This window comes from Rattus rattus, chromosome 6 (assembly GCF_011064425.1).
Source record: "Rattus rattus isolate New Zealand chromosome 6, Rrattus_CSIRO_v1, whole genome shotgun sequence".
NCBI classification, from domain to species: Eukaryota; Metazoa; Chordata; class Mammalia; order Rodentia; family Muridae; genus Rattus; species Rattus rattus.
In genome coordinates this window covers 145606928-145634849 of record NC_046159.1, presented here as the reverse complement: position 1 = coordinate 145634849, position 27922 = coordinate 145606928, and the positions used below count along the sequence as shown (strand labels likewise).

General features: G+C 38.0%; 1 protein-coding gene across 1 annotated transcript in view; it reads right to left on the bottom strand.

The window, feature by feature from the left end:
• Cacna2d1 (calcium voltage-gated channel auxiliary subunit alpha2delta 1) overlaps positions 1-27922 on the bottom strand; it is a 530523-nt gene that overhangs the window by 319779 nt on the left and 182822 nt on the right. Inside the window, exon 4 of the mRNA XM_032907054.1 lies at positions 546-605. Within this exon, the coding sequence (XP_032762945.1) occupies positions 546-605 (60 nt within the window). The remainder of the gene's footprint in view (positions 1-545; positions 606-27922) is intronic.

Here is a 27922-nt window from a genome sequence, read left to right as displayed (position 1 = left end):
TAACCAGCATCCCTTAGAACACAAACAAGCTCATCAAAGAAAGGAGAAAATGGGAGCTCTGACGCCAGCTGGCGTGTCCAGAAGTAGTCCGGAGAAAGAGGAATGCTTCCAGCAAAACAGAAATAAACTGTAAGAGCTTAATACTTGCATACCTAATTCAGTCACTTCACACATCAACACAATTAAAAAAGACATGTCTCTCCTCACAAGCCAGTGCCAACTGGTTTTCAAAATAACTCTGAAGATTATTCAGAGAGCGAGATTCGATGCTGCTTTAATATATTTTCAAATGCCTATAAGAATGTAAGAACACGTGAACATATTTGTTCTTTCTTTTCTTGTACATAAACATGAGCATGAATATTCCAACTAACTTAATTGGTTCTGGTTACTCACAAAAGAATAGAATAAATTTTGGCAGTTTGGGGTCAAATTCTTAGAACACTGTAGAATTCCATCACCAAATATATTGCAATGTGACCAAAGCTATGCAAACAAAAATACTGATTAACATAAATGAAGAGATTATAAAAAAAAGTCCTTACTGCAAAATCTTCCCTCCATTGGTGGGCGGCTTGGACCTTCTCTGCTTCCATAGCCAGGCGCTGCAAAAGAAACGGCAAATCTTAGATGCACATGGCAAATCTTAGATACTACAAGAACATGGAATTATACCATAATACACTACCTGTCATCTCAGTATTATAATTAATTATGGACCATGAAAAGCAATAGATACCACTTATTTATGAGTCACAGGTAACAAACCGGTTACCAATCTAACCTAGTTAAGTCGATGCTACAGTAATAAATTATCTACTGTTCTTAAATACAACTGTTGACCTGCCTCTCTTGTTTTTAGCAGGAATGAGTGCTGACATTCAAGGAAGTATATTTTAACTTTTAAAAAAAAGTTTTAGTGAAGTGAAGACAGTATACTGATTGGAGTATAATTCTGTTCTTGGTGAGCACTGCCGAATATTCCAGCCAATACGAATATATGATCACCAAATAAGCACATTTATAATAATGAGTTTGGGATTTCCTATTTGCTGAAAGTATTCCTAGATGTTTCAAAGATGATGGGAAAGACTGTAAACTCAAAATGCACACATATGAAAAAGGTTTCGCTTCACCTCCTAACACACGCATTTGAAAATGGCTTCCTCTCACCTCCTTGTAGCATGATGCAGTATGCAGGAAGACTTTAGGTATGCTTAAGCTGAATTATAGGGGCAAACGTAGCTCAAACTTAACAGCAAGTGCATTTTTTAATATAAATGTATTAAATTCACTTATAAAGAGACAAATAACAGGTTAGATGTGGAGAAAATATTAGTCATGAAATTTTTTTAATTTATGTTACACTATCTAAGCAATATTTGCTGGTATTTGCAATTCCTATGAGACAAGTCTACATCAAATCATCCAAGTATCCCTTTGACCACTCTTTACACTGACATGTGGGTTTCTAGCCTTTCTGGTTAACACTACGATATGTCCATTTCTCTAAGCCATTACATTTGTCTTTCCAAGAACTATTCTATAATATATAAATATAAAAAACATAGGAGAAACTCAACTCCTTGGTCATTTGATTTCCTCATGTGTGTCATGGAATGTGGGTGCCTGAAAACACACACACACACACACACACACACACACACACACTTTAAACATAGATTTTTATAACACAAAGTGAGAGTCTGGAAAGTTTTAGAAACCTAAAGATAGCAAGTTAAATGTATAAAAATAAGACATGTATTTTTAAAGTTGAGGTACAAAAGCTGCTAAATTTTAATTTCACTGCTTGAAATATAAAATTAGGAACTCATAAAATATACTGCTGTTATTAAAGAAATAAATGAAACTTTATCAAGTTTCATAAATGTTCCAAATACTGACTTTTAAGACAGTCTGTGTTATAACTAGCACACTCACTAACTGCTCTTTCTAGTGGCAAAAGACCAGAAGGTCATTACTTATAGAATTTGACATGCCTTCTAGACACTAGCAGCCTCTAATTAACTTCTGTTCCAGTCAAGTGACATTTTAAAAGCCAATAATCTACCACTGAATGCCATAGGGAAATTGTGCTAAGACTAATAAAATCCCTATCTAATAAAATATGAATATTTTATTGTCAGCCAATCTCCATCTCTCCAGCTGGATATATGAGTGTGTCCTATAACAACTGCTTATTTACAAAGAAGGAAAACGTAATTATGGAATTGGTATTACCAGTCTTGAAAGTCCCGGAGCATGAACCCTCCCATCGTAATCAGCAGCTGATCTAAAACTCAAGACCCCAATAACTGGCTAGAAGAAAGGGAACAGAGTCTGGCTTTTGGCCTTACGTGGAGATGTGGCATTCTTAACTAGCTGGCGGGTACCAGGCTGGTGCAGCCTTCAACATTGTGCTACCACTCGGTAATCTACAATGTTTATGTGTAAGAACCACACATTTCAATTACAAAAGGGGGGAGGGGAGAAATTGCAAGATAAGGTCTGCTAATTATTTAAGTAAATTTATAATTTTGCAGAAGGAAGGACAGAGCTGTTGCATCATCATCATTGTCTAGACAAAGGCTCTTTAGCAAGAAGCCAGGACACTGTAAAAATTCCATCCACTCGGCCTGATAACCACTTGGACAGGAAATTGCTGAAGGAGAACTCTGAAAGGTCGAGGAAGAAGGACTGCTGTGAGTGACACCAGGATGGACTCTAGAGAGAGAGAGAGGTCGAAAACTAAAAAACAGAAAATGAAGAAACAGTGTAAAGCCTCCCTAAAATGTAGGCTGGGACAATGGCCTCCTCACCCTGTGACTGTGTTCCACTGTACTATATGATAAGCCTGTCTTCCCCACTACACTCTGAGTATCTTCTGTGGGCTCATTTGACAGAGATCAAAAGGACTGGGACGGAGGGGAAGCAAACATGAAACCCATATGGAACACTAACTGAAAGAGGACCTGGCCCATCAAGACCGACTGGAGGAGGATATTTGCCCCTGGTCATGAGCACTATCAACTACACCTTGTCCTGTTTAGCTTTGCCTTTGCATTCTTAACCTCTCTGAGTTGATGTCCTATTCCTGGAAGGGTAGAACCTAGCGACTGGTAACCATCTTTGTGGCATGGGTTCAAACAACATCCAAACACTGAGCATGCAGAACACACCTCATCCAAGTGGGGGCAATCACCCATGACGGGAAGGTCAAGGTACTAGCTAGAGCAGCAGTGCCACCTTCCTAAGGGTCAGCTTGCTCTCTTCAAGCAAGGGAACTTGTAAGCTCCTCAGGATGACCCTGCAGTAGCAGAAGCCAGACAGGCAGTGAACAGCTTGACCTTGATTCAGCCGGTATGTCTTAGCTCCACCTACTTCTTTGGCCCTTGCTCCAAACGTACATCTCAGTACCCAGAAGATGAACTTGGGGTCCCCAGACCCCTTTATTGGTTTTCTTCCCAATGAGGCCACACTGAGAAAGTCTTTTCTATCCCCTCTCCCGACTAGGCACAGGCAGTATCGTCTCTTTCCTTGCTATGCTGCAGGTAGGCTGCTGAGTCCCCTCTATCTGGACTCCCTGAGTCTATTTTTTGCTCTAACAATTCCACCTCCAATGCCTAAAAAGAAATGTTAAACTTCATTCTGTTTACATTATGACAAAGCAGAGAGGGTCACTGAAATGGCTTCATTCAAAATGTATGAGAAAATCATTTCTATATAACGCGACGTATTTAAAATTTACATAATCCTACCTCCATTGATTTCCACATTAAAATAAACAAACAAACAAACAAAACACCTTAAAGGTGATTTTTAGAGACTCAGTTGTAACAAAGCAGACCGGCCTCTAAGCTTCAGGCCCTGAGGGTCAAGATCATTGTACAATGTCAGTTTTTAGTTTCCCATAATTCCATCCAAAATAATATCATAAGACACCCATGGTATACATAAAAACATGATTGGATAAACAGTAAAACAATGACAGAAATGTATTGTTAACATTCTGTCTAAGCTCCACCCCACAGTTACCTGGCAACAGCCAGGTATGACTGACACTATAAAGCAGGCTGCTTGCCCCCTCCTATCTCTTGCTCTTGTTCTCTCTTGCTTTCTTACACTCTTTCCCCTTTGTCCCTTCTTTCCCTATACCCTTCCCCCCTGCTCTCCATGTCCTCTACTCCTCTCCTCCCTCCTCCTTGTCCTCCTCCCTCTCCTCTCTCTCTCTCTCTCTCTCTCTCTCTCCTCTCTCTCTCTCTCTACTATCCCCTTAAGTCCCCTCCCCATGCCCTTTTATACTATACCACCCTGTGGCTGGTCCCTGCAGAGGCACCCCTTTCCCCACACCTCACCACAGCTCCATAGAACACATCTTCATCTCTTTATCTTTATACAAACACAGCATCTATTATTTCAGGTCAAATGAAAACCAAACCTGCATCATAAAATGCTACAATAAGCTAATTTAGGAGCAGTCTTTACAAAGTCATCCTTCAAATGCAATCAGATTATCACAACAGTGAAGAAGCTTTTGATACGCAGTGGTCTGCAGGGACAAGAACAAAATCCAAGCAAGCGGACTGGAAGCAGCTTATCAGATGAGAGAAAGGCCAGCTCCCTTGGAGGCCTATTCATCCCCAGGCTTCACACAGTCATATCTGCATCTTTTCCACCAGCCTTGAATTCTGATATGTGACATGGACGTCAAAGAAAAGAAGTAGAGGTATACTGAAAAGAGACAGTCCTATCATTCCAATCAGTAATATTCAAATATATTTCCTCTTACAAAAATAGTATTTTCTAAATTTCTAAGTATTCTGCTTCCTGGGTTATGAATTAACTTTAGGCTAGCTTTTTTAAAAAAGAACTTTTGAGAACAATCGATCATAAGCATTTCTTTAAAGAGCTTTGAAAGCAAAATATGAGGCAGTACAGGGCTGTTCATTTAAGACTCCAAGGCCACTGACATTCAAATTTAAATAGGCAGTGTTGACTTATAGAATCCATTCAAACAAATTCTAAAACAGTGTCTTCGACAGTGTAGATCAAGATTTTTCTCTTTAATAAAGGGCGACAGTCGTGAAGAACAAACAAATTCAAGAAAATATGCATTTTATGAGCTTTTGATTAATGTTCAAACAGTTAATACCCAATAAGGGCTGGCAATTGCGGTACTGCACCTGTATTGACAATCTAATTATCACTCTAATGGGTTTTACTAATTCTCATTAAAAGGTTCTTATAGGATCAGGACACACATTTGAATGACCTAATAAAAGCTTTTGAAAACAGCAGATTAAGGTGAAAGAGCACACTTCCAAATTCTGAAGAAAGTACATGGGCTTTGCCTAGGAGGATGGTGGTGGGGTGAGGCTTTCTGGTTGTTCAATTAAGTGATGAACTTAACTGTCTTCAGCATCTCAGATATTTGTGTATTTTACTGCATTTCTATTTATACACACACACACAGACACACACACACACACACACACACACACATATATGGAAATATATACAGTGTTATTTCCATTCCAGCCTCACTAACACAATCCCATAGAATAGACTGTTAGAATCACAATCATTGAAGACCACTTTAATATGTTATAAATATATTATATTTATATATTTATATGTTATAATATGTTATAAATATAAATAAAATCAGTGAAAATTCCTCATCTGTGCCTACATTTCCTGCTTCTTCCTGTAGAAAAGCTCACATCTACAGAAACATATTGAAACAGGCTTTTACAAACTAGTTGAGCAAAAAAGAAAAACAAACAAACAAAAAACCCAATTCCTTATTTGAGTACTTAAAGCCAGATAAAAACCTGGCATCTTGACCTGTATATAGATATGGCATTGTCCTAACCTTGCAGCGACATAAGATTCCAGGAAGAACAAAAGCTCTCAGGCTTTACCCTGGAGCATTATCAGATTGGGGGGGGGTAGTTTAGAAGAAGTAACAAGAACAAATTCCATTAGGACAAAAGGTTTTTACTAACACTGAAGCACAATGGGTGACTGAAATTGTCCCTCGTATTTTTTGGGTTGAGGGTGCCAAGCTGCAATTTTTAAGGAATTATGAGGAAGGGGAAATCTTACACTGTTAGGAAGGAGGCTTAGTCAATATATGACCTGGGTTCCATGACTTAGGTACGGGAGGAGAGCATAGGCTATGTGAGAGGGGTCACTCTCTCTCTCTCAGGGTAGGGGTGTGAGGTTGGTTAATTTGTGAGCCATGCAAAACAACAATACTTGTATGCTACTTCTGAACTTGGGCAGCAGGGTGAGCTGCTCATAGGGCCTACTTAGCACCTGGTTGCATGGGAGGTCCTGGTTCTCTAAGAGCAGAAGTGATGATCTCTCAGAAGGGAGATTGGTGCTGAGGGTGACAGGGGTGAGGGCTCCTTAGAAGCACCTTGCAGAACCAGAACTGAGATGGCCACAACCAGACCACACTCCGCGAGGACACCTTATTTGTGGGTACCTCTTACTCTGTTATTTCATTCTGCTACTCTTTAAACCTAAAGACCATGTTAGTACCTCAAATGTAAGCACCAACCCAGCCGCGAAACCTGACTGTAAAACATGCCAGGGCAATGCTAGCACAGAACTTTTGGGAGTTAACAACTGGTGGCTAAAGGCCCAGCTCACAAGTCGGAAGCTGTGTTCAACACTGCTTGGTGACCAAGAACCGGAGACTAGACAGCACAGAGAACTGTTAAAACCAAGTACTACTTATTTAAAAAAAAAAGAGTAATAGTAACATGACTCTTGATGATAGTCTACTATATTCATAGATCAGTACTTCAGCCATTACCAGAGAGCTTCCTAGCCTGCCAGATATTAAGCAGACACACACACACACACACACACACACACACACACACACACACACACACAGAGAGAGAGACAGAGACAGAGACAGAGACACAGAGAGACACAGACACAGTCACAGAATGATCTCAATCTGCCATTTAAATAAGGTTATTTAACCAAAGACATAATCCTTGATTGACTCTCTCGTACTGTGTATGCCTTCTCAATACTAACTTTACAGGCAGGCCTAAGGGATAGCTCCGTTTCATTTATACTTGATTAGAATTTTTTTTCAGAGTTTCTGCTTTTGTTTAATGGCATAAAAACAGGGATATTATTAATTTTCTTTTGATTTTTGTTAAAACCAGGTAAACTCTAAGACCTAAAGTGCATTGTAGTACCATCAAAAGTAAATTTAGAAACGTAACCACCAATATTAAGAAACTCTTCTGAACTCTGGTAAATAACAGTCTCTCTACTCAGGTGTTCAGCAGAAAAAGAACAGATTGTGTAAATCAGTGCATGACTTTCCTTAAATTTGGATGTGTAAAAGGCTGACTATCTAAAGAAAAAATACGGTACCCTTTAGTCATATGTGTCAACTCTAATCTCTTAGCACATCTAGAACCATTTAAAGGGAATTCAAAGACAATTATCACCTAATAAGTGATTACTATTGACTAATTTAAGTCAAACCATAAATGCATCCTAACGGTGGAGCGGAAAGTAAGGATGCACAACTCAGTGATAATTTCCCATTGTTAAAATGCCACATTGTGGGAAATAAAGATCCCACACACCTGTGCTATTTTTCCTTTCTGGTTTCCATTTCAGAAACCACAATATATGCAAACCACAAGAATGAAACTTGCTCAAACCATGTAGTCATCATCTATTTCTCTATTTGTGACTATGCAAAAAACACAACTTTGGAACAGAGCTTCTGGATCCTGCTGTATAGATTTCAGCCTCGATCTGTCATACTCAGTCAGTGCTTTTGAAATTAACCACAAGGCTTCCCGTCTAATCTCAGGGTTGTAATTAGCTCCGAGAACTTGGCAGACACTTGGAAAACAGAAGCCAGGGTAAAGGTTTCATCTGGTGAGGAAAGGAAAGCCCCTCTTAGCAGCAAGAAAGCAAATGACATACAACAGACGACTGCTTCACCTTCCTTCTGTTCCATGGTACAAAGCAAAAACAACCAAACATTAATAAACCGAAAGCAATTTTCACATCAGCTATGTGCCTGGCCACCTGTGAACAATCACCAATGAGCCTGTTTAACCACCTCTGGCCCCCCAACCAGGAATGCCAGTCCCACTGCTGTTCAAAGATTCCTATGCATATGTGAGCCGATTCTGTCACTCACGATCACTGTGGTACACCTCCTCTTCAGATCAAAATTTGATAAGACCCTTCTTGTGCAGTGTGTTTTAAGGATCAAAGTCATTTAGTAAACATCACGCCTTCAAAAACACTAAGTAGAAAACAATTTGACTGAAACCAACAAAAGTCACTGTCCCCTGTGATGCCACACCTTCTCATTGTTATGACACACATCAGTCTGCTCCCAATCTCCCTTCTAAAAGACAGTGAGTTCCTCCCATCTAAAAACAACAGTTCTCCCGTGTCTGTATACCTTCCATGGCTTTCTTCATGTATGGCAGAAAGCGAGCCCATCTTAACTGTTGTGTGTGTGGAAATGTAGAGATAATGACTCTAAGGCTTCATCAAGATTGATAACTAAGTTCAGAGAAACACCATCATTCATTACCATGACACTTTCAAATGCCAGACATTGCTATGACCTTCTGGTCTCAAAACTTTTCTATGTGACAAGCACATTTCCCAATAAATACATCCTCATTTAATTTTTTAAAATGCTAAATTAACTGAATGTTGCATTAACATTTAAAAAGTGTGGTATTTCACCAAGATACAGCACAGGTTGATACAAGGTCAGTTTCTTAGTAACTCTAGTCCTTAGTCCTGCTGAAAACTGCTCTGGGCCGCTGTACAGCTAAGCTAGACAATTAAAGTATCTATTAGAAGAGACAAAGTATCCAGAGAAAGCAAATAGCAATTCTTTGCACTAGAACTAAACCTATGATGCTAACACCAATGGTGTTCCAACATTTGCTTATCAACAGATTGAACACAAATAAATTCAGGGCTGCAAGTTGACGATTTTATCACTATGTGAACTCTTCTTTACCTGTTTTGGACTAACTTGATCTGTCAGTAACTATAAAAACGGTGAAAATACTTCTATAACTTTGTAGGTGTATTAATAATGTCAAGTTAAATTAATACTCCCTACCTCCATTTTCTACAGCATAAAAAAAGGGATTAAAATAGTGGCTAATCTGTATTGAAAGGGTTAAATAGATGTTTATGAAGTCCTCAAATGTTTTATGAAAAGGAAACAGCCATCTGTAATATTTAGTAAAATAGAGATATTAAGCACATCATACATGTGGCCAGAGAGACGGCTTAGAGACTAAGAGCACCAGCCCAGGTTCGATGCCAAATATTCACATGATGGCCTAACTGCTGTCCTAAGGGACTCAATGCCCTTTCCTCATCTCTGAAGGTACGCGCGCGGGCGCGAGGGCGCACGGGCGCGCACACACACACACACACACACACACACACACACACGCACACACACAGGCAAAAACACTCAAATACACATAATATTATTTTTATTGAAAAAATGTTTACTAAGATTTTACATTTCTGAACTGTTTTGGCTAATACTTTCTCAATCATTTCCAAATTCTGTCCCCATGTTGGAAGACATTTCCATACAGGACTCTCATGTGATTTTATCATGTGAATAGAGTCAGAGAGACTAAATTTTAGAAAGTATTTATGTAGCAAACTTTGTTGGAAAAAAGAGTGACTTTCTCCAAAGTAGAGGATATGCTAGTGTGCTCTACAGGGAAATAAAGATAATTCTGTAGGGCAAGTTATAGATGGTTGCAGGCTAGGGTTTCCTCAAACAAAGCAGGGTGGCACAGGACTATAATCCCTGCACTCAGAAAGCAGAGGCAAGAGGAGTCCAAACACTTCAAGCCTACTCTTCGATATACAGCAAAGTCAAGATAATCCTGAACTGCATTAGACTTTAAACAGCAAGTAGTGAGTAAAAGACAGATGCTTCCTGAGTTCAGGTTTGCACAGCCATCTCCCTGAAGGCCTTGTGGGTCAGGATTTACAAGTAAGTACATTAGTGGAATCTATTCTGCCTACTGGTTGGTGCCCACTGTGATAGCCTGAGTCTCCCACAGCTATGGAATCTAGGTTGGCCATCCCAATAGCATTTAACTAGAACTATTAAACTCAATTGCATCTAACATATTATCTTATGACTTACTACCATGTAGTTTTATTATTTGTATTTAAATCCTCCCCATCTAGCCCTTGATTTCTCTCTTCAGAGCAGTGGTTCTCAACCTTCCTAAGACTGAGACCCATTTATATGGTTACTCATTTAGTGGTGACCCCCTAACCATAAAATTATTTCTTTGCTACTTCACAACTGTAATGTTTCTCTACCATTATGAACCGTACTGTAAATACCTGATATTTGGGACATCTGATATGCAGACCTGAAGTGGGTTGAGACCCACAGGCTGAGAGTTATTGTTATAAAGAGACTAAACTCCTAAGTTACTACTCCAGCAGAGATCTGACCAGAAACATCAGGGATTCAGATTAGGACTCAATGCTGGTATGTCCATGAGGGGAGGTGCAAGAATATGGTGAAATGAGATTTATAAAACAGTGAAACCAGATTTATAAAACAAAATAATTCCATATTTACAGATTTCAGGGAGATTAATGATCACCAGGAGGCCAACAAGATTCCTGGAGATTACAGGGCCTTCCCAAGCAGGCATAAGGGAAAGATTGTGTGACACAGTATTCAATAGGACTCGTGTATTTCTGCATTGGGTGTTCCCCTGGGGTAGGGGGTAGGCGAACCCATGCTAAGTTACTTATATAAGTCTGTTCATTTACCATTAAGCTGTTCTCATCGCCAGCAGTGAAATGTGCTGGGTGTTCAGTATGTGAGCTAAGGAAGAAGTGCCAAGTGTCACATTCTAAACACAAGCACAAAGAAGACAATGTCTAAATGGGTTAGAAACCGCTCGTGCTGGACGTGGTGAGAGCACTACAACAGAAATGGAATTCAACAGATTCAAACACATCGTATCTGATCATGCCTGCTCTTAGAAAACACAGAGCCTTCTGCTTCCAGACTCTCCCAGTCCACTAACTGGTACGACCATTGTCATTGGTGCTTCTTCAATATGATTGTCCTATTTTTATATCTATGATGACAGGACCATGTATTTTCTCATATAACTCTGAAGACCTTACTATCCACTGCATTAGAGGCTCTGATAACAAAGTAAGACTTTTAAAACAGCTTGAATGACTAGCTCTGGCCTCCTAAGGCATGGGCATGATGATGTTACAATCTCGCACAGTATCTCCAGTGCTTTTGAATAGATATTTGAGGTGATCAGCTACAATGTATCAATAGAAAGACACAGAAGGGCATGAATATCAGAAATCACTCCTTCAGCTATTGGATACAATTCTCAAACTGGTTTTTACTTTCAGTTGCAGGTTTGTGTAGAGTTTGACCAGAGAAGAATGCGGGAAATAGTAAATCACAAGCTAAAGTTCAAAGTATGGTGGACACCAACCTGAGCCTCTTCTCCTGTGCAATGGACCCAGCAGGAGCCATTTCTGTTTTTACAGGAATTAAATGAGAGTTAAACAAAATGATTTAAAACAATGTCTTGGCCACATTAGATATTTTGGATTATGAATTGTCAAAAAAATACAAAAGGGATTTAATTGATTGAAGGTGTCAGCAAAAAAGGGTGTGCCTAAGTCCTCAAAAGTGCTCCCATGATTCTCAGTGGCTTCAGCCACCTCCCTGGTTTTACATTTAAATGTGGATTTTCACCACTCCTTTCTTCTCATGCATTTGACTTCTATCAAAGGTGATTTGTGTCCACCATATAAGACTACTCTGACTCATTGCAATCTATGTATCATTCCTACATTGTCATAACAATTTCTCTTTACCTTTTAATAATTTACCTAAGAGTTTAGTTTACCCACAGAGGCTGAGAGTTTGGTGAGTAGGCTGTCCTGAGAAAAAGAAAAGTGTGATCTTCGACAGTAGGCGGATTTTGTTTTGCTATGTTGCTATGGAAACACCTCTCACCTAATCAATCCAGGGGGATTAATTGAACCATCTGCTGTGTTGATGCAAACATGCAGTATGTGCACAGCTGGGGTCAGCAGATCCCAACAATGTGTCCATCGGTCAGGCATGGTTTACTAATCGGAAACATTGCTCACTAATGATTGAAAACACATGCTTATTTTCCTCCTTTCTGAGAACTTAGTTTGTCACAATATTTAGTATGTCTTTAGCTTTTCTTTCTACTTGAGCAATAACTATTATTATTATTATTATTATTATTATTATTATTATTATTATTATTATTATTGCTTTCACCTAACTTTTATCAGTTTCAGTGAAATCTTCCAGCAAATTACAAATCCTCTTAATAGTCCTATGATTATTCTATAATTTTCTGCTCACACCTCGTACATGTGAGTCTTTCCAACAGTGAGGAAATTTTAAGCTGTTGACTCTCATATGCAAAATCCAAGTAGCCCTTCCTTCCTTTGTGTCTTACAGAAAACTGGCATTAAAGACTACATCTAACATGTCATAAGACCAACTGTTAAAATGCCTGTTTCTTTCTGTAATCTATGGGATTTCTTTCATGTAGTTTACCTTAGTTGAGCATCATAATATGAGAAAAATAAAAACAAATGGCTGAGATCTTCCCAGTGCTAAGCACTTGGTAATAGACAACATAATTGTATAATTAATAATAGACAGCACACTATTGTAGAGGTAGTATTAGACAGCATGCTACTGTACAGTCAGTAATACAAAGCACACTATTGTACAATTAGTAACAGACAGCACACTATTGTACAGGTACTAATATACAGCATAGTATTATACAATCGGCAATAGACAGCATCCTATTGTACAGGTACTAACATACAGCACACTACTGTACAAACAGTACTACTGTACAGATAGTAACAGACAACAGACAGTTCAAGGTCCCCTAAATTACTAAGTGGCAGAGGTGTTGGGATTTAATAGGAGTGACCTACTCCTGAGCCTCTGCCTTTATCATGTGATGAACAAACTGATCACATTGTCAATGCCACCGGGCAGAGAGTAACAAACATGGCACAGAAGACCTCTAGATCTAGATACTTGTCAAACAACTGGTTAAATCCTTGAGTCTGTGTACCCTCTATTCAATTGTGCCTTCACCTTAAAAGACAGTATGTCAAATGTCTTAGTTGGAATTCTCTATCTATGCATTTTAAGGACATTTAATCAACCTCGAAACAAAAACATTTTAATAAAAACTGTAATGAACAGATACACACTACTTAGTTTCCTTTATTTCCTAATGAACGGAACTACTTCCTCAGCCATTTCATCAGGAATTACAAATAACCTAGAGATGGCGTGAAGCAAGAGAAAATGAGTGCATCAAAGGTATGTCCAAACACTATATGACGGGACAGAAGGACATGGGCATCTGCCTGTTTGAGCATCCCAGGGCCCTGTTAGGGTTCTGGGGTCAAATGCTTGAAAGGACTCAGAACTCTTAAAGGGAAATATAAAAAGTTATTTCACCAAATCTTTGTAAGGGCTTTGAAATTAAAGGCAATGCTACAACGATATATGCTACAAAGCACTTAGTCTATTCATAAGCATGGAAAATGTAAACAGGTTTACGTCTCTGACATAAACAAAGGATCTAGGACAGCCCATTTCAAAATCTGTTGATGATAATCATGTTCATATATTCAATTGTTATATCGTGAAATATCAAAATCTATTTATATATAAGTAAACAGAAGAAAAGCGAAGATGAAAATTGTCAACGTTTCTAAGCATACAGTAAAGATTTCTAACAAAATATAATCGATCTAATTACTTAACTTAATCAATTAATACATGTTTATTGATTTTCTAATTTCTTCATGTAGAGCTTTATTTTAGAAGTTGTATTGGTTGGATAATCTGATACCTAAGTATACGTTCTATAGTCAGTGATGTATCACAGCTCATTGATATGCTGTGATAGTGTTTATTATCAATTGGATGTAATCTAGAAGCAACTGGGATTTCATTATTTGAATGTATATGAGGAATTATTTTGATGGCAATAATTAAATAAGTAATGTGGGATGACTGGGTGTGACTATTTCCTGCATTGTTAAAAAAAAAAGGAGAAAGTATGCGGGGTTGGAGGAAGAGTTCAATCATCTCTCTCTGCTTCCTGATTGTAGATGTGAGACCAGCTACTTCTAGGAAGCTCCTGCTATCTCTGTTTCTCTACCACAATAGACTGACTGTTTAACTGAGCTTGAATTCAGTATAGATTTTTCCTCTTAGAAGTCACACAGCAACAAGGAAAGAAACTAAAACAGATGCTTTATCAAAAACAGCATCAGCTGGGTGGCTCACATAACGAGCATTAATTTATCAACGTTTGGAATGCTAAAAAGTCTAAGAGGAAGGTACTAGCAGATTTAGCCGCAAGTGAGGAAGGTCACTCTTGATGGCTCTGAGAGAATTCCTTTTCCTTATGATCTCACTGGGGAGAAGGGCACTATGGTGGTCTGAATGAGCATGGCCCCATCAGAGCTGAAGCCAAACTCTGCAGGTGGTGGACTGTTTGAGAAGGGTTGAGAAGTGTGGCCTTGCTGGAAGAATTTTGTCATGGGGTGAGGGAAGGTAAGCTTTTATGTTTAAAAAGCCCATGCCAGCCCCATAAAGTCTCAAAGACCCCCGCCCCACTCCATTCTTGGTTTAGTCTCAACAGGTAAGCTCTTCTATGCTGCTCTAGCTCTATTCCCACCTGTCTGCTGTCATGCTCCCTACCTGGACGGGCATGGACTTTATTACTGTCGGTCAGTAATAAACTGAATTAACTAAATGCTTTCTTTTATAAGTTTTCTTGATTAAAGTCTCTCTTCACAACAAGAAAACAGTAACTAATACAGCATTAGTCGTGTTAATGCAGGTAACTTCATAAACTTCTCACCTAAAACCATCACACTGAAGGTTAGGCTGCGGACTTGATCAAAGCCATAAGTTAAAGGACGGTGACAGAAAGGTAGAATAATGAGATACACAAACTTTATTACAGGCATGTTTTAAGGTAAAAAGAACAGAATGAATGTATCATTTCAGAGGACCAGATATGCTTAAGTCATATTGAAATAATTTCTCACTATAGAGAAACTGATGCTTTTAGAATATTTTGCGATAGGTTTTATGAATCAGAGAATAAAACTTGGATTGAAAGTAAACAACTTAAATAATTAGATATCACTGTTTTTCACTTGCACAGAAAATTGTCTCCAAGGCAAGATTGTATGTTCTTATTTTATGAATTAAAAAAATCCAGATTATCAATTAGTTCCTGCTTATCTTGATTATAAGCCAACACTTAATTGTTTCGCATCCATAACTGTATTAACTGTGAATAAATTGTCCTAGAAAATAATCTATTCTGTGTGGCACAAAGGAAATTAATTACTAAAAGACAATACTAGTTCTTTGTCTTCCATCAAACAAAAAAAAAAAAAAAAAAAACAGATCCATCTAATGAGAATTCAGTCTCATTAAGTTTCCTCAAATCTTATTTGTAATATGACACCACAGTATACTCAATTCCCAGAGAGTTAAATCAAATCAGACCAGCACTGTGTGGATCTGTTTACAGCACCCTTCTCCTTGACCTGCGTGTGATCTCATATCCTCTTCATGCTATAATGCTGTCACATCAAATATTCTTTTATAGTGCTTTGGGCCATTTTCAATGAGATAAAGAAATTTTTGTAATACCCTTAAATCTATCACCATCTCCCCCTGGCATTGTGGGGGTTGGGGGAGGGAATCAATTCATAGAAACTTATATTTAGAGATTGGCAAAGCTCTTGGAGATCATTAGGTCTCATCTCTCTATAGACCTCAAACTAAATTATAAAGCACCTGTCTAAGCATTGGGATGTGGAGAAGGGGGACACAAAATATATTTTCTTAGAAAACAAAGCATAGAATTGAATCATGGCACAAAACCCACTAAGTACATTCCAGGGTATTTATTGGTCAAAATGGCATTTTACGAATACATTGTAAATTGTATGATTACTTAAATCATAAAGTAGATAAAGGCTTACTATAGCTACCTCCCCTCCAAAAAAAGGAGAAAAAAATAAAAAAGGAAAACACTATAGGGTAAAGAGTTGCATTTCTTTCCTTTCCGCATCCCCGAATCTACATAATTCCCCTTGCATATAATCATTTCCTTAATGATGATTAGAAATCATGTGCTTATTCTCATTCGATGACTGTGTATTCAACACACTTAAATATATATTTTTTGCATCTGTCCAACACAAGCATCCTCACTTGTACTTTTATTTAAACAAAGTAATGATTTCATTAGGGCTGGAAAGTAATATTTCATAAGTTATTACTTTAAAAGACTTTCATAGTAATAGCTTTCTGATAAAAGCTTTGAGAGCTTCCAAAGGCAATCTCGATTTATCAAGCTGCTTTTCAGCAAGAAGGTGTTTAATTAGGTTGGCTCACACTTCTCTGAATCCGAGAAAGTAATCACCACCTTCTAACTCAAAGAACATAGCCAGTTCCTTTGAAAATTATTCCCTGTAAACCTTTCGGGTTTTTTCTTCCATTCAGTTCCTTCTTCTGTGAAGGAAAACTTCAACTCTAAAAGTGTGGCTTTTTTTTTAATCAAAGAAAAAGGAAAAGAAAAAAACTCTAAGTCACAACAAGAATACTGCTCCCAATTTGCTTTTTCTCCTGTTAATGAGGTTCCTGTGTTGTGTGTGTGTGGTGTGTTTGCCTGTGTGTGTGTATGTGTGTGTGTATACGTGTGTGTGTATGTGTGTATGTGTATGTGTGTATGTGTGTGTATACGTGTGTGTGTGTTTGCCTGTGTGTGTGTTTGCCTGTGTGTGTATACATGTGTGTATGTGTATGTGTGTATGTGTGTATACGTGTGTGTATACGTGTGTATACGTGTGTGTATACATGTGTGTGTATACGTGTGTGTGTATATGTGTGTGTGTTTGCCTGTGTGTGTGTGTTTGCCTGTGTATGTGTTTGCCTGTGTGTGTGTGTGTATGTGTGTGTGTGGTGTGTTTGCCTGTGTGTGTTTGTGTGTTTGTCTGTGTGCGTGTTTGCCTATGTGTGTGTGTATGTGCGTATGTATGTGTGTATGTGTGTATGTGTGTATGTGTATGTGTACACGTGTGTGTGTTTGCCTCTGTGTGTGTGTGTGTGTGTGTATGTGTGCGTGCATAGGTGTATATATTATGTATCTAAAGAACAGCTGGATGTTTAAAATCATAAATTAAAATACTATGACGACAGTGAATAAGAGAGGAAAATAAATTACTGCATTAATGGATACTTTTAAAGATACAGAGTACAACAGACAACTTTAATCAGGTGTGTTTTCCTTTCAATTTGGATTCAAGTTTCACATTAAAAATAAGAGAAATCATTAATGTTATCTACCGAGGTTAGTAAGACCCTACACCTCGAGAATATCTCATCAGATACTACAGAGATTTTCTTGGGGTTATATTTCCAGAGATTTGTATATTCTAAAACTATATTTGACTTTTCTCTATCCTTCTCCACTTTCGAGTTATGACTTGTGCAAACTTGAAACAAAGATACACTTCCTGCCCTCAATAATTTTACAGTTTAGTGTTGTAAACTACAGAGAAAAAAATTAAATAGAATGATATCTAATGACATTTAATCTGTGCATATTCCCAAAGAAATCTATAGACTGCTACAGACACATGTTCATCCATGTTGATGGCTTCTCCATTCTTAATAGTCAGTAAGTGATAGCACAGAAATCTATTACCAATAGCCAGTAAATTTTACCCAGATGCCCAACAACTAGTGAATGGGTAATGGGAATATGATGCATATTCACTATGGAATATTACTTCTGTAAAGAGAAATGATGCTGTGAAATTCACAGGTGAATGGATGGTGCTAGAAATAGTTATTATGACTGAGAAAACACATACCTGGAAAAACAAAGAAACAAAAAACTCATTGCCTATCTTCACTGGGGATGCTAGCTTTAAGAGTTTAAATACATGCTTTAAGCGAAGTCCCCATAAAAATCAGAAAAGTAGGAAAGGTCCACAGGGGAGATTCAAAGCCATGGGTAGAAAACATGAATAACATAGAAGTGGAAAGCACACAATAGCACAGGGAGGCTAATGGGGATGAGAGATGCCGGCAAGAGGAGGGGTAGTTAATGCTAAAGACTATTAAAACCACCCAGGGACTTGCTACTACAAACGTACCTTAAAATATATACATGCATAAAAACTGTTTAAAGTATGTTATTCTATAGTGGAGAGATCATCCCCTAAATACAACAGACCATCAAATAAAAAGCCTAGAGCCACGTAGGGCTATCACTTTTGAAGCTGCCGGTCAGTTTGAGTCCCATAGATGTCACCTACATACCACACTGCCAATACCCGTGGTCCCCCTCCAGAAGCCGATGAGAAGATCTACTGCTGAAACACTACATACATGAGGATTAGGACACGGAGAAATCAAGCAGTCCTGAGCTGGAAGTTTCATCCTGGTTGGCTAGCTTACATAGTGCTGTGTGTTGCTATGCATGTTAGCAGAGAGGAAACGTAATAATCTAGCCAGCCTGTGAAGACTGTGAGTCTCAACAATTGTAAGCCAGGCAAGCATAACTACCAGGGAAAAACCATTTTCCTCTGCTTTTACTTTATTTTTATTTAGTAATCATTTTGTTTACATTTCAAATGTTATCCCTCTTTCTGGCCTCCCCTCCACACCCCCCCAACCTATCCCATTCCCCTTTGCCTCTAAGAGGGTGTTCTCCCCAGTCACTCACCCACTCCTGCCTCACCCCTGTAGCATCCCCATTCTCTGGGAGCATCAAGCCTCCACAGGACCAAGAGCCTCCCCTCGCACTAATATCAGTAGAGGCAGTCCCCTGCTGCATATGTAGTGGGAGTCACACTGGCCCATGTATACCCTTTGGTTGGTGGTTGAGTCCCTGGGAGCTCTGACGGGGTTGGCTAATTGATTCTTTGTTCTTCCTATGGAGTTGCAATCCCCTTCATCTCCTTCATTGCTTCCCCTGACTCTTCCATTGGGATGCCCAGGCTCAATCCGATGGTTGACTGTGAGTATCTACCTTAGTCAGGTGCTGGCAGAGCCTTTCAGAGGACAGCCATACCAGCCTCCTGTCTGCAAGTACATCTTGCTGTGAGCAATACTGTCGGGGTTTGGTATCTGGAGATGAAATGGATTGCTTGAGGAGACAGAACCTGAAGAGACCACCTCCAATAGTTGAAGGATGGGGCCACCCACCCATCTAACCCAGAATGGTTCCTGTCTCTAAGGAAAATGCATGGACAAAAAAATGGATCAGAGGCTGAAGGAAAGGCAAAATCACTTTCTGATTAGATTTATAGGGCATCTCCGAAAAGAGATCTAACTTGTGATATATGAACTATGCCCAAAAACATCTGAGGCTAGCTAAATGATAGCCGATAGGGAGAGCTAGTATTCCCATTCTGCTATAGGGACACAATAATAACTTGCCCTAGAAATAGAGTTGCAAAGCTAAAGGACAATTAGTGTTCCCAGCTCTAAATGAGGTATCCATTTCACAGCCTCTCCTGTCCAGGCTCAGGATCATCAAGAAAGCAGCTGTGAAAAGAGACTAGAGGGGCAGGTATCGGCTATCTGTATTTGCCAGGTATGACAGGATCACTGCCTACGTGACCTCTCAGAGACTGGAATTATATGCACAAAACCTGCCCAGAGTCAAGTCAGTCAAAATACCAGCATTAAAGGGAAGGAGTTCATGAAATCCCACCTTTAGTTGAGGAGTATGAAACCATGTTTCCAGAGAGGCTACTCAAACTCTAGTCACGTGCGCTATACTTATGCATGTACAGGCAGAACTAAGACTAGTGGGTTTAAAGGACAGCACATGAAATTGAGAGGGAGAGTGATAGGAAATTAGAGAGGAGTTAAAGAAGACAGATTTAGGGGTAAATTTTATTAAAATATATTATATGCATGCATGAGATTTTCAAGCAACTAAAAAGCAATTTCAAAATAAAAAATAATTAACAACCATTGATTTGAAGAAAAAAACCGAAGGAGACATAACACTTAATCACGTATAATTGTTAAATGACTTCATGGTGGCCCTACCAGCACTGTCCTACCTCTGTGTTAACGTCAGAAACTCTTCCAAGTTATGAAGCTAAGAAAAATTGGAAATACAAATGCATTTACACTAGCAAAGCTTCATAGTTCAAAACAGCAAACAAGGCAAACAGAAGTGGGAAATGTTGAAATAGTTTAACTATCAAACATAAGTGGGCATAATTCTTTTAATACAATGGCCACATAACAATAGAAAACTACTATGTATATAGACATAGGTATATGTGTAGATATAGGTATATATAAAGAGCTAGAGTAACATGTGTGTCCTAAATATTCTCTACAAACTGAAAAGTATCTAAGACATTTTAGCACGTTAGAGTTAACAATAAATGTTTTCATTGGCTTATCAATATTTTCAGATATGTGGATTTATAGAAATACTTTTAAACTTCAAAACATGAACCAAAATGAATATGTCACTTATATTGTAGAGTTAAAGGCAATCTAAGCAAAGTGTTAATTATACTTGAGCAAACTGTTAACCTATGGAAACAGACTTGATTAAATTTAGCACAAAAAGACAATATATAATATTTCATAGTTAGCACTTTTAAATTGTTTTTTAATGTTGTCAAATCTTTCAAGTCAGCTATATTCATTTAAGTTTTTAATACTCTCTCATTAGAACTACAATTAAGGACTTAGACACTGTAGAGATGGCTCCGTGGCTCAGACACTTGCTGCGCTTACGGAGGAAGTGGGTTTGTTTCTAAGCACCCACATAGTAGTTCACAACCATTTGGAATTCCAGTTACAGGAGATCCAGTGTCCTTTCTGTCCCCCAAGGGCACCACATGTTAACTGGTGCACAGACACGCATTCAGGCAAAATTTCCACACATATAAATAAAACTAAATGAATCTTTAAGAATAGAAATAAAAATTGAATTACATGCATAATATAGCATATTAAAATCAAGTGGCTATCCAGGTACACTGATATGTTTTAACTTTACCTTCGAACTGTTGCTTAATAATTTGAAAATTCATTTGGTAATGCTAAGTAAAATTTAGAGCACACATATATTTATAAATAATTGACTTTAAAATGTTCTCTTGTATATTATGAATGTACTTAATATACTTCACAAACTTTATGTCATAAAAGCATGAAAGATGATGTATATGTAACTAATTTCATAGTCTCTCGATACAGGAATGGTGACAGTGTGGGGTCAATAACTTCCCCATTTTAAAAATCTCATTCAATAGAGCCATTGGTGTTTCACTTGAGTGTGGAAAACTAACCTTTTTAGTAGCTGCGACAATCCCCTTGTAAATCCACACAAATATAGGATATATTCTCTATTTTATATTAGATTTTCATAGTAGAGGATAAAGCTAGAGTTCCATTAGGAATCAATTAGAGGCTTCTACATGCATGTTCTAAAAAGTACCCTAAGATGAAGGATACTTTAGTGATGTCATGCTGACATCCAATTTACTACGCTACAGGTTGAAATTTTTATATGGCTATTGCAGCTAAAGATTTCTATGGAGAGGGTTGGGAAAGATCAGCAGGAGGGACACAGCCAAGGTAGGGATTCCTGCAAGCGAACCGCCCCTTTATGGTAGTGCGAGAAATGATGAGATTACAGATTAATGTAATAGCGGTATGCATGTCCATATGGGGAAAACGGGAGAGTAGAGTGACACAAGCTGGATATAGAGAGAGATCTGCTCCGCTTGTCTGTGGCTGTCTTTGATAGTTCACTAACAGGTATGTTTACAGACTTGTTTGCTTTAAAGAAAGAAGCATAGAAAGCACGGATAGGCAACAGAAAGGATCAAAGATAGTAAAGAGCATAAAGGAGGAGCACAAACAACAAGACGCTGAGAAATCTGCGCATAATAGAATGCAATTCACCTGAGACAGAAATAACGAAGACAGGGTGTTCAGGATAAAGGAGATGGATGGGAACCTGTGACGGACACAAAGAACCTGAGGATGCCCTCGCCTGGTGCCTTATCTCATCTCTAAAGTGAGTGGCTTTAAAATGAAGCAGAACATGGGAGGGAAGAAGAAAAGTAGGACAGGTTAGAAGTGGGCGATTTAGAAACTGGGGTTGGAGCATTACCCAGGAATAAATACATAGGTTTCAGAGCCCGAGGCCATGATTTTTTTTTTTTTGAGAAAAGTAATCTTACATGCATTTTAAAAAACAAAGTTATTGAAAACTGCCAAATCAATAATTGTCCTTATAAATTCTTATTTAATTTACTGTACTGATACTGTGACAGAACATACCATCATTATACATAAATATATACATACATATTATGTACATATATGTACTATACATAGTATATAATTTTAGTAAAGTCTCTAAGATGTGCAACTTATGGTATAAACAATATTATAATAATCTATCTCATCTCATCAAAGGTTTTCTGAATAATATATTCTTATAGTTTAAGTTTAAATTTTAATTCAATAATTAGGAATGTTTAACGTCATGTATGTTCTGTAACTTTCTAATATATGAGTCAAATATTAATGGAAGATATAATTTTACAGGCAGAATAGAGAGACATAAATTTCTAATATGTAGGGCAGAGTAACGAACTAAAATTTTTTTCACTTTTAATAAAAATTACTTTCCATGGTCTCTTATCTGTTGCCATGAATTTCCAAGCTTAGTTAAACCTGATAATTTTTCACAAGTTCTCTTAGGTGGCATATGCCCATAGGCATAATACAGACAAGGGAGAAATCATTTTTCAGAAGAATTAAGCATTCAGCTAAAATTACCTATAACAAAATATGCATGAAAATGAGATTCCCAGTAGAAATACTTAGCTGTACGCCATCCCAATATCTCCTTAACATTACACACACATATTTGGAGTAAATGGAAAGAACATAGCATTATTATTTCCAAACTCTAAAGATATCAGTAGTGAATTTCAAGACAGTACTTGAGTTGCTGTACAGTGAGAGGCATCGCTGTGCCTGTCCTCAGTGAGTTCCAGATCCACGCGCATCTTATAAATCTCTGCACTGCAAACAGGCAGGATCTGAGAAAGCCATGGTACGCGTTCACGGAAGTGACCTCACTGAACCGTCAGAGCCACCTGACCAGGGCTCCCCGCTGAGGACTACTCTATAGGTGAGAAAGCGGAGGCACAAAGGTTAGAGATCCAGAGAAGTAGAGGAGGGAATCACGTGCAGGAGGGGAGGAAAACTTCCACTTGTCCATCTTGATTCGGCCACAAGCATGCGCACATGCTGAGCAAGCCTCCGCTCATCTCTGAGCCTTAACGTGACCTGCAAATGGACTGGGGCTTCTGTGAGGCAGTTAGGAAACTTCAAGGCTCCAAGGCTGTGACCTCACAGCGTTCACAGAGTTCATGAGCAAGACGGTGAGCTACTAAGTCCATTTGTAAAATGGTCTACTGTCTTTACATTCAAACACGTGCACGAGACACATTAAAAATGTATATACCTCACTCTCTGGATCATTATGAAGAGAAGAAAATAAATCACTGTGAGGAAACTTAAATAAATCCTAATACTTTCCTACCCTAACACAATGGCGCAATGGCCAGTCTGTGCCTTCCTTTTCAGCTCAAGATGAACAAGTTGGGCTTTGTAGATTGGAATTGTCATATAAATGTATATGTGTGCTTGTAAAATATATAAATATATTATAATACTTCATATTATATATACTATACTAAATATAATTATATGATTACCATAGTTATGTATAAATATATTACATATTATATCTTATATATTATCACATGTAAGAATCATATATGTCATATAATAAACATACACTATATATTATCATATCATATATGATACATATAATAATTATATATAATATAGTATACATAACATATGCCTGATAAATAATACATTATTATATCACATATAATAATATATAGCATGTACTATGTGATATATAATATACATAACATGTTACATATAACATAATAGGTTATGTATCATATATTATAAACACACATTATATAATAATATATGCTATATAATATATGAATATATAATATGTAAAATTATAGTAAGTATATAGGTGTAATTTTGTAATAATATAGAATATATTATACATAATATGTATATTATATATGATTATATATAATTAGACAATTATGTATTCCTTATATTATATATGATACATAGTATATTATATAGTTAAATATTATGAATATTATATATTTATGTTATTTGTCACATATGATGTATACATTATATAATTATATATTATATATTAATATGTATGGCATGCACAAATATCCCATATTCTCTATATAATCTACATACTATAAAAGCATGGTGTTCGAAAAACCTCCCCTCTCTTCCCCAAACTTCAATAATGATGGTTTCTTTGCATTTCCTCAACTTTAGAACCTTAATCTCAGAGCATTCTGGTTCCTCTTGCCTGTCTTTACTGGAGATGCAGCTTGCAAACATCTTCCCACTTGGACTCTAAGTCACTGGCATCACATTCCCAGTGCTATCAATTGTTCAAGCACAATGTTTAAAAAAATAGATTGTTTTTTCTAATTATGTGTGTATATGATTGGGGTGGTAAGCGGGATCCTGCTTGTGAGTGCCCTGGGGGTGGACATCACAGGCGATGGATCCTCTGGAGCTGGAGTGACAGCAGCAATCAGGCACCTGACATGGTACTGGGAACCAAACCCTGGTTCTCAGGAAGAGTCAGACCAGCTCCTCATCACTCAATTCATCAAACATGAGCTAGTATTGATGACTTTTTATTATTTTCATGGATTTATTTTTCTTTAATGGGTCATACTTAATTATATGCATTACAGGATCAAGTACATATTCTCTATATAATCTGCATACTATGAAAGCTTGGTATTGTAAAAACCTCCCCTTTCTTCCCCAAATTTCAATAATGATGGTTTCTTTGCATTTCCTCAACTTTAGAACCTTAATTTTATTGTATTATTCATAAGTACATGTAATATGTTAGAATAGCCCATAAGTAAGTACAGCAAACATATAATTTAGAACAAATACAATATAAAGAAATGCCTTGTGAGGCTATATCTCGAAAACGAGAGCTAACTATTAAGGAATTTGGCTTATGCTATCACAGATAAATATATGGTATTATACTTGGAATAGGTAAAACATTTCAAGTAATCCATCTCGAATAGGTTTAATGAGTAATGGATTATGGTTGTTTTGTTGGAGAATTTCATACAAGCTGCATCAGTAAGCAGAGCAAAAGATTTGCTTACATTTTTATTAGAAAAATTTTTCATACAATGTATTATGATTACAGTGAAATCTCTATTTTTAAACATGTGTGTACTAGTGGCCATAATTTGAAACTCGTATGTTTTCATTTCTACCCAAAACTCCTTCATACTCAGTTAGCCTTTCTAGTAAGTTCTTACAAAGTTACAGAAGTTTCAGTCTTATGGCTCACAATCAAATCTTTAGATAAACGTATACCCTTGCCAAAAAGTATTCTAATTGCACACACACACACACACACACACACAGAGAGAGAGAGAGAGAGAGAGAGAGAGAGAGAGAGAGAGAGAGAGAGAGAGAGAGAATCTAATGGGTTCAACAAATGGTGCTGGTAGGTATTTCTACCTGCAGAAGAATGAGATTAGATTCATGTCTTCCACCCTGTGCAAAAATCAATTCTAAATGGATCAAAAGCCTTAATTTAAAATCTTTAATGCTGCAACTTCCAGAAGAAAACATGAAGACCAACCTCCACAACATGGAGGTAGGCAGTGACTTATCAAAAAGAAAAGCACAGGAATTAACCAGAACTATCAACAGGCGGGGCCACAGTAAAATAAACATTCCTGTAAAGAGGAGGAAACCACCATCGGAACAAAGCGCCGGAGTGGAGACAAGCTTTACCTCACAAGGAGAGGCTACTATCCAGAATTTACACTGAAGCACAGAAACCAAACGCCAAGGAATAAAACTGCCAGTCAGTAAATAAGCTAATGAATCAAATAAACTGTTAACCAAAAGAAATATAGAAACACATTTGGCTAATAACTTTTGAAAGAACTGCTCAATATCCCTAGCCATTAGGAAAGTGCATATTAGAGATACTGCGAGAGAACCACTATCATCGAGAGACCTGACAGTGACTGTGAGGGGGTGGTGGATAACCCATGTTCACTGATGGGGGTGGGGGGTACTAATACAGTTATAATCAAAAAAACATTCAGAGATTTCTCAATAAATCAAATACAGGATTACCATGTGACCTAGCTATTTCACTCCTGGGCATATACCCAGAGCACTCCATGGCCTATCACAGACAATTCCCCCACACTCCCCGTTTACTGACACTTTATTTACTTCATCAAGTATGCAGAACTAAATGAGGTACTCATAAGCAGAAGAATGGTTGACGAAAATCAAACATGAAAACCTATTTAGCTCTGAAGAAAATGAAGTCACAGAAATAGCGGTGAATAGATGGACTTAGAATGTGTACTATCAAGCAAGGCCCTATAGACTCAGAAATTAAAAAGAAAAAGGAACCTATATGGTTTCTGTCATGTGTGGACACTATCTCATAATATAAACATGTACATCTCTAAATAAATGTCTGTGTGGGCACAGTGGAATCATGTAGAAAGCAGAACCAGTAAAGATAAATAGTTGGTGAAGAGAAAGTTTAAAGTTCATGGGATGAGTTCTGAAAGAGGGCTCTTTCTATTTTTAACTCTGTCGTTGATATGTGCGTGTGCGTGTGCGCGTGCATGCGTGTGCTGGGTACACATGAACATGTGCTATGAATATGAATACAACTGTTGGTGCAAGTTTAAACCTCATTGTGAAGCCCTGACCTCCAGCATGGCTGGAGAGATGGCTCAGCAGTTAAGAGCACTGGCTCGCACAGGGTTCTCACACAGGACCGGAGTTTGATTCCCAGCGCCCACGTGGCTCCACACAATTCTCTAAAACTTGAGTTCCAGGGATCTATGCTCTTTTCTCACCTCCTTAGGCAGACACAAACATATATGAAAGCAACAGAAAGTGTGGGGGTGAGGGAGGGAGAAAGGGAGGAAGGCAGAGAGAGGAGAGAGAGAGAGAGAGAGAGGGAGAGGAGAGGAGAGGGAGAGGGAGAGGGAGAGGAGAGAGAGAGAGATTCTTACGGAATACAAAGCTGAGGAAGCTGAGAGACTGAGGAAGCCCTCTCAAATCAGTTCTTGACTATTGCCAGAGGCCTCAGAAGCAGCGACTCAGTTGGCCTGAAGGCTGCAGCAGGCTTATTAGGCAAGCTCCTGCTTACCCATGCCACACTTCTTCCTCCTACAATGTAGGTTTGACAATAGTTTCTCTCCATTCTCTTAGATCACTGTGTGCATCCACTAAGTCCACTGGCAACGAATAGTCTTCAGAAAGATTTGTATACTGTTGCAAATTAAATCATTTGTCAATCAATAACTCTCTGATGTTATATCGAGAAGAGCTGATGCTCGAAACACCAGTGTGTATAACTATCTAATTTGGACACAAGCACACTAATTTGGAAGCTCTATGACTTTTTAATTATCAGGCCAGGGGCAATCTTGATCTCTGACCCTGTGCTACAATCTTAATGAGGTCACAGAGTCACCTGCTGGCAGCTGCTGAGGTGAAGGACCTGGTGCTGAGCGGAAATTTAATAAGTTCCTTAAGGTT